General features: G+C 33.0%; 1 protein-coding gene across 1 annotated transcript; it reads left to right on the plus strand.

Annotated features, from left to right (window-relative positions):
* Positions 1 to 486: 486 nt before the first annotated feature.
* LOC145801322 (uncharacterized) lies at positions 487 to 1,945 on the plus strand. Its single transcript, XM_082892411.1, has one exon. It carries the CDS (start codon positions 726 to 728, stop codon positions 1,812 to 1,814), a length of 1,089 nt encoding a protein of 362 aa, XP_082748537.1. The 5' UTR covers positions 487 to 725; the 3' UTR covers positions 1,815 to 1,945.
* The last annotated feature ends 6,975 nt before the right edge of the window (positions 1,946 to 8,920 follow it).

The following is an 8,920-nucleotide window of genomic DNA, read 5'->3' on the forward strand; positions in this document are numbered from 1 at the left end:
TAATTTTTTTATAAAAAATATACACAAAGTGGAGAGAAGAGTAGATTTTTTCTAGTAATTTTTTTACTTTTTAACTATTTTAACTTATTGTAAAAAATAAGCCTATATAAAAAAATAAAATACACATACTAATTTCTTTTAAAATTTGAAAAAAAAAATGTATATTAAATTTTATGATTTGATATTGATTTATCTCTTTTTTAATATCAGCAGTGTCAATATCAATAGTTAAATTAAATTTTTACCCATATGATTTATTTTTCCAAAAGGCCACTTTGTATAAAACATAATTTAATTTAATTAATTAATTTTTTAAAAGTAGCTATCAAGGGTAAACAAGTAACTTTATTTTATTCATTAAACTAATTTTATATGTTTTGTTTTGTTGAAAACAAAAAGACAAAAATAAAATTTGAAGTTTATTAAATAAAGTAATGATTTCTATTTTATTTATAAAATGTTTGTGAATGCTAGGGAGTTAGTATACAAACTGCCAAATCAATTTTATTATTAATCTAAAATTTTTCAAGGAGGAAAAGATTATTACAAAATTTGACAAACTACAATTCATTAATCCAAATCTTTTCCTCCAAGAATGGCAATTTATTAATCTAAATTTTTTCCTCCAAGAAATTAAAAAACCAAAAAAATAAAAGAGAATACAAGTATATGTATATCCCACCCTCTTCAACTTCACCCTCAGCTCAGCACAAACAACAGCAATCATGTCTCTCAAAACAGCACTGATCAGCTACTTCACCTTCTTCGTAGTCTTTGTGGACCCTACTTTGGCTTCAAAACACCACGTCATCAACTTCCGATCACCTACCCTCTACCCGGAGTCCCTCACGTGGGACCCATCTGCCGACCACTTCATCGTCGGCTCCCAACGCCACCGCACTCTCGTGTCCGTCTCCTCCGCCGCCGCCGTCGACACCCTCATCTCCGACCTCTCCTTGCCCCCCAACACCACTATCGTCGGCGTCTCCCTCGACCACCACCGCCGCCGCCTCCTCGCCGTCGTCCACTCCACTCCCCCACTCCCCATCTTCAACGCCCTCGCCGCCTACGACCTCCGCTCCCCCGACCGCCGCCGCCTCTTCCTCGCCCCACTCCACGACCCCACCGCCGACCGACCCATCGCGAACGACGTCGCTTTCGACTTCTCCGGCGACGCCTACGTCACCAACTCCGTCGGAAACTTCATCTGGAAAGTCACCCCCGACGGCGAGCCCTCCGTCTTCTCCAGATCTCCGGCGTTCACGTCCCACCCCGTTGACCAAAGCCTTCCTCACAGCTTCTGCGGCCTAAACGGTGTTGTTTACATCGGAAACGGCTACCTCCTCGTCGTCCAATCAAACACCGGCAAAATGTTCAAAGTCAACGCCGATGACGGAACCGCACGAACGGTAACCTTAGACAAGGACTTAACGGCGGCTGACGGAATCGCCGTTAGACGTGACGGCGTTGTGATTGTGGTGTCTCAGCACAAGGCGTATTTTATCAAGAGCGAGAATGGTTGGGCGGAGGGGGTGGTGTTTGACGAAACTGCCCTCGAGGCTGAGAGGTTTGCGACTTCGGTGGCTATAGGGAGGGACGAGAGGGTATATGTGTTATATGGGCATGTGGACGAGGGTATTTCAGGAAATTGGTCGAGAGACGTGTTTGGTATAGCGGAGATAGAGTCGGAGAAGGAAAGTATGCAAGACTCTGTTTGGATGTACGTTTTGATTGGGTTGGGTTTGGCTTATTTCTGCTTCTGGAGATTTCAAATGCGCCAGCTTGTCACAAACATGAACAAAAAGACTGCTTGATTTTGTTTCTTATTATTATTATTATTTTACTTATTTTTTTGCCTTTTTTTTTTTTTTTGGAAGTAATAAACATTTTATGTAAAATTTAATCCTCCACGAATAAAAATGACAATGATGAATATTATTTGATAGTTTGGATGTTTTTGTTAAGAGGGTCTTGCCAGGGAAAAGCTTTTTATAATAGAAACTCTATTTAGTGCCTGTTTGGAGAGTGGGCGTGGAGGTTTTTTTGGTTAAAATAGTTATAAAAAATAAAATTAGTTTTTTATTTTAATAAGATAAAATATTACATCCAATCCATAATATTACATTTTTTTTACAAAAAAGTCAAAATCTTTTCCAAACTAAGCCTTTTAACCCCTGACTAAAATAACTAAAAATATCAAAAAAATTAATCTACTTCCCAAACCAAGCCTTAAAATAAGCCTTAAAATAATTTTTCTGCACTTTGTACCCGTTCTTTTGCTTTTTATTTGGTTATATTCATTTAATCATAAAAATTAAAGTTACTAAATATATTAGAACATGGACAAATTGAAAATTAGAGCAAGGTTGAGATGATTAACTAATAATTACTTTAAAATTTTTCATATCATTATTTTGTGAGCACAAGAGCACTTAACAGCTAAGAGCATCCACAATGGATGTGTTAAAATTATGTGTTAAAGTGTGTTGCATGGCAAAAAATATTAAAAGTGCAACCTAAAAATATGTGTTAAGAGTTTGTTAATTTAGTGAGTGAATAGTGAATATATGGTGGTATAATGGATGTGTTAAGGGGTATGTTAAATATATATATATATTATATATATATATATGTGTGTGTGTGTGTGTGTATGTATAATAAATAAAATAAATGGAGACTTATTTATAAGTCATTTTTCAGATACTTATGGTAGGTTAAGTCTTGTGTAATTTCTTATAAAGTCTTAAGTCCTATTTAGATAGGAATGTATTCCACAAGATCCTACATAAACGTAACGTGACGTGACAGTTACATAAACGTAACGTAACGTGACACCTACATAAACGTAACATGACACCTACATATACGTAACGTAACGTGTCACGTTACGTTTCACAAACTTAATGAGTTTTTATTTTTTTAAATTGAATGTGAAAATGTTGCTGGTTTATATTGGTATCACGTTATGTTTCATATAAATATGATCTATGGTAACATTCAATTTCCTATATAGAAAATTGAATGTTACTATAGTCGTAAGTGTCATGTTACGTTTGTGTAGGTGTTACGTTACGTTACGCTTATGTAGATATGATCTATGGTAACATTTAATTTCTTATATAGGAAATTAAATGTTACCATAGATCATAGGTGTCACGTTACGTTTATGTAGATGTTACGTTACGTTACGTTTATATAGATATGATATATGATAACATGCAATTTCCTACCATAGATCATATCTATATAAACGTAACGTAACGTGACACCTACATAAACGTAACGTGACATCTATGATTTATGATAACATGTAATTTCCTATAGGACTTATGGGAATGTAAGTTTTTTAGTAGGACCATATGTAGTATAAATCTCTCTAATAGGACTTATAAATAATTTTTCCTAAAATAAATAAATAATTTAGTTTAATAAAAAATTTCAAGTAAAAAAAAAAAAAAAATCCCAACAAGTAAAAAAAAAAATAATAATAAAATAAAAATTTCCATTGACCGGTCAACCGGCCGGACGTCTGGCCAGTCAACCGGTAAGACCAAAAAAACACTCTCATTCGCTAGTTAAAACGCTCGCTGCATATAACAAACAAGTTAACAACTGACAAATTTAACACACCTACTAGCAGTTCCATTATGAGAACAAAAACAGAAAATGACTACTTAAAAAATAACAACTGACACTAACACATGTTCTAACAGCTCCACTGTGGATGCTCTAAAGGGTACTTCCAATGTTTATTTTTTGGGGCATTCTATTTGAACCCAAAAAATATCTTAGTACGCCCAATTTAAATTTATAAATTTTAATTCTTCTTATATTCTAATGTAAATTTACTAATAAGGGCAATCTATATTAAACCCTAAAATAATTTTTTTTTTTCTTATGGTACACCCCAATCCATTATTCCTATTCAAATTTCTACATCTTCTTTCCTAAGAGATCAAAATTAGTTTGTCTTCTTCTTCTTTTTCTTCTTTCGCACTCCAAAACTCCAATCCACCTTATCAAAACTCACCATTATTATTAACATCATTGTTTTTTTATTATTTTGAAATCATAAACCCTAGAAGAAAGTTTGAACAATCAAACAATGAAGGAAAGTGATAATCAAGATAATATTTTGAAGCAATCCATCAAAGAGGAGGTAAGCATTCATATAAAAATCAAAATATTTTCTTGATTATCACTTTCCTCCATTGTTTGATTGTTCAAACTTTCATCTAGGGTTTAGGGTTTCAAAATAATAAAAAAAACAATGATATTAATGATAATGGTGAGTTTTGGTAAGGTGGATTGAAATTTTGGAGTGAGAAAGGAGAAGAAGAAGAAGATAAACTAATTTTGATCTCTTGTGAAAGATGTAGAAATTTTAATAGAAATAATAAATTAGGGTATACCATGAGAAAAAAAAGAGATTATTTTAAGGTTTAATATGGATTGTCCTTATTAATAAATTCACATTAATATATAATAAGAATTAAAATTTATAAATTAAAGTAGCCGTACTAAGATATTTTTGGGGTTCAAATAGAATGCCCCTTATTTTTTTTTTTTTAATTTCAGCTGGGCTGAATCCCATATCCAATAAAAAAGGCCATAAGAAAATGCATACCCCCTCAATCTGCCATTAAGTTAGATTGGGCCGCCAAAACATTGGAGCCCAAATCCAGTAGTCAATATATACCAAAGGATATATGGAGTTTTGAAATCAAATCAAATCGAGTTGAATTGAATAAAAAGTTTTATTTAAAATTTAATGATTTTATAATATGATTTCAAGGCAATCTAAATCGAGCTTAAATCAAGTTGTTATTAACTAAGCTCAAGTAGTTTGTTTTTTTATAACCTATCTAACTAAGTTGAATGGTAAGTTATTCAAAACTTTGATTTGAAGATTTAAAAATGAATTTTAAAATGTGATTAAAAGCTTTACTTGTTTACGCAATTAATCAATCTCAAATAAGTTTTAATGAGTCAAACATATTAATCTAAACAGATGATGATTATTAGGGAACTTGAGAAATTGGGACAATACCGATCCACCACATTACATACACATTGTTGTCATCATTTACAAGGACGAATTTATGATTCTAACTTTAGAAACGAATACACACGAAAGTTATTCACTTGGCATCATAGGGAGAGTTGCCTAGGCTCATTCTTGGTTTTAGATTTTGGAACCGCCCTAGCCTTTTCCTTAAGCATCTCGAGCTTTTGCTATTTCTTTCTGTTTTTCTCATGTTACCCTTTTATGTGTTTCAAATGGTTAGGTTGACGAAAGATTATCGATCACCAACTTTGCAACAGATATCAACTATCCTAATAAGACATGTAAGTGTCTGACCCACACACTAGTAAAGATCACACTCATGCGTTTTAATAGTAATTCATTCCATAGTTTGCTTCGTGTGCCTATCATTTTAGTTTTCAAATTGTAGGAAAATTGGTTTATATATAAGGCATATTTTGGGCCGACTTTGAGCCCAAAATTGAATGGGCCCCAAACATCTTTTGGGGTGGGTCCGAAGAGGTGAAGTGTTCCTTGCCGTATGACAAGTCACACGGTGAAGACGGTTCGTCAAAACCATTTATGAGTGAATGGGAAGTTGACGTCGTTTTCGGGTCTAACATTAATTTTTTAGATAAAATTCTTTTGAATTTTTCAATAAAAATTATTGCGAGAATTTAATTTAATTCTAAATTTAAATTTTGGATTCCTGAGTGGTTTCCTAAAGTTTGTAAATATGAGAATTTAATTTGATTCGAAATTCAAATTTTAGATTCCTGTGTGGTTTCCTAAAATTTATACATCTTCCTTTATTTATTAAACTATTCTTTAATATATATATATATATATTTCAATAGTTAAAATAATTAAAGTTTCAACAGGTTGTTACTGTTCCACTTATGGCTTGTATGACAATACTATTTTAATAGTTTATATAATAATATATTTCCAACAGGTTTTAACTTGGTCTCCAACGGTACTTTTCAAAGTTTGAAAAATATTTTCTTGCATCGGTCAAACAGTACCTGTTCGGATTCTTTAGTACCTGTTCGGGTCATATATTTTGGCTATATATACAGCTTTTTTCCTAGCAGTCCGGATCAGAGGAAAAAATTCAGTCCGTTTATTTTGCATTTGTTGTCCAGAATTTTTCCTATGTATTTTATTCCTCATTCTAATTTTAGAATAAATATTCAGAGAGTTAGAACACAGGTTTGGTTCGCCGAACAAATTTGTTTGAAGTGCTTCTACAAATTTGTGAAGATCATTGTATCCTGGGAGATAGACGCCACTCAACCGTAAGCACCGTAGTGGGGCGAATCTGTCTTAAGAACAGAGTGTCACACACTCGACTTGGTCTTAATTTTAATTCGGTTTGATAAATAAATCCGGTATGTTATTTATTTATTTTTTTTGAATTTATTTCAAGTTATTTTATTTACACAGAAGATTGATCCAACAATCTTAAGACAGATTCGAATTATTCTATTTACAGAATTTTTTCGTTTGTTTCCTTTTTCAATAGAAAATTGTTTTCTGTGGATTTACAAAATAATATTCTGGTTGGAAAAACAAATAGTGATTATATGCTATTTGATAGATAGTAGTAATATACTGTCTCTTTTCTTTAATAACAACTAGTAGTACGATACTAGTGTCATTAACAATTCAGAATATATTTTTGTGAAATTTTTTCAGAAATTAATTTTGGGTTTTAGAAATTATTTTCTGAGTTTTTATTACTTAAAATTCTGTTTCAGTATTTTAATTATTGAAGTACTACTAAAATTAATTTTCTTGTGTAGAATTAATTTGGTTAAATAAAATTTTATTTTATTTTCAAATTAATTGAAAAATAAAAGTTATAGTTTTTATTTCTTTTATTTTACAGAATTTAATTTTCTGTGTGAAATTAATTTGTTTAAATAAAATTTTATTTTATTTTCAAATTAATTGAAAAATAAAAGTTACATTCTTGTTTCTTTTATTTTTATAGAATTTAATTCTGTGAATTTGGTTTAATTTTCTGTGTAGTATAAATTCTAATTATAATTTTGTTTTATATATTAGAATCGATGGCTACTGAAACAAATGCCCAAACAAGTACTACTGTGGTGGCTGTAATGACGCCAACCCCCTGTCCCGTTGTAACAGTACCGATAAATCACGGTGAAAAGCCAGAGAAATTCTTAGGAACAGACTTCAAAAGATGGCAACAGAAAATGTTGTTCTATCTTACAACTCTGAACCTGGCTCGTTTCCTCCGCGAAGATGCTCCTATCCTGAAAGAGGATGAAACCGACCGGCAAGTGGTTGCTGCGGTTGATGCCTGGAAACATGCTGATTTCCTTTGCCAGAATTACGTCTTGAACGGACTTGACAACACATTATACAATGTCTACAGTCCAATCAAGACGGCAAAGGAACTTTGGGAATCGTTGGAGAAAAAGTACAAAACGGAAGATGCCGGCTCAAAGAAATTTGTAGTTGGCAGATTCTTGGATTTTGTAATGGTTGATTCAAAAACTGTGATCAGCCAAGCTCAAGATTTTCAACTCATTCTGCATGACATTCACGCAGAAGGTATATTTCTCAGTGAATCCTTTCAAGTTGCAGCCTTAATTGAAAAATTACCAAAAGGCTGGAAAGAATTCAAGAACTACCTCAAACACAAGCGCAAAGAAATTTCTATGGATGAGTTAATTGTGCGTTTGAGGATTGAGGAGGACAACCGCAATTCTGAAAAGCGGGCTGGTAAGCTTCCTATGGAGTCTAAGGCAAATGTGGTGGGACATGCTTCAAAAAGTCTTCTGGGGAAAGTTCATCACAAGGCTCTAAAGGGGGGGAAAATAAAAAGTACAAGTTTAATGGCAAATGTTACATCTGTGACAAAGAGGGACATCGTGTAACAACCCTCATCACTAATCACTGATTGACCATTGATTACTGATACTGTCACTGATTACTGCTAAACTGAGACTGACTGAATTCCGAAACTGATCGATCGACGGTATCCGTTTAAATGCATGTCTATCTATTTGACTATTGAACTATCTGTTCATGTTTTAATGTTTAAATTGCGAATTGAAGGCCTTATCGGCGGCCGAACCGGAACCGATTAGTGTTTCATGATCATCATAATTTATGTGATTTTATAGTGTAATTATCTGAAAACTGATTAGGTATGATTAAAGTAGATTAAACGAGCCAATTCCATAGTTTGACTTATTTACTAACTTGCCACTCTAGTGGCCCACTACATGATCAACCTTTGAGCCTTAGTATACACTTAACTACACATTTGCTCAGCTCATTCCTTGCCTTTGCCGACTAGAGAGAGAGAGATAAAGGAGAGAGTTGGATTTCATCTCTTTTCGCCTGGTCTTGTTTGGAAATTAAGGGGATTGAAGTATAGATTTCATATTTAAGCTTCTACACTTGATGTACAAGACTTAGGTAAGAATTTCATCTTTTCATTCTTGTATTCAAGCTAGTTCTTGCATGTTCCATGTTAATTGAAGAGTTGAGTCAAGAATTGGCCTCTTAATGTTGAATTGAAGCTTAAGGCTTGCATGCACGTATGTATTTTGAAGTTTAAAGGTTGTAGCTCATAATTCCTCACATGCATGTTCATATTATTGTCAAAGTGCATGATTTCATCTTGTTTTAAGAAGAATTGGCTCATTGAGCAAGTGTTTGAAGTGTTGAGGTTGATTGAATTCATGGTTATTGCATGTTCATCATGTTCTTGAAACTTGGTTTGAAATCATGTTTAATTGAACTACCTTTGGGCTTTGATTTCTCAAATTGATCTTTGAAACATGTTATATTATGAGTTTTGAAGTGTTTTCCAGAAAATTAGCCCAAAAGGATCGAATTTGATGCATTGAAACT

This window comes from Camellia sinensis, chromosome 10 (genome assembly GCF_055761805.1).
Source record: "Camellia sinensis isolate YWXY chromosome 10, ASM5576180v1, whole genome shotgun sequence".
Taxonomy (NCBI): domain Eukaryota; kingdom Viridiplantae; phylum Streptophyta; class Magnoliopsida; order Ericales; family Theaceae; genus Camellia; species Camellia sinensis.

Coding starts and splice junctions, on each gene's coding strand:
- LOC145801322 (XM_082892411.1), top strand. CDS start 726: ATGTCTCTCAAAACAGCACTGATCAGCTACTTCACCTTCTTCGTAGTC.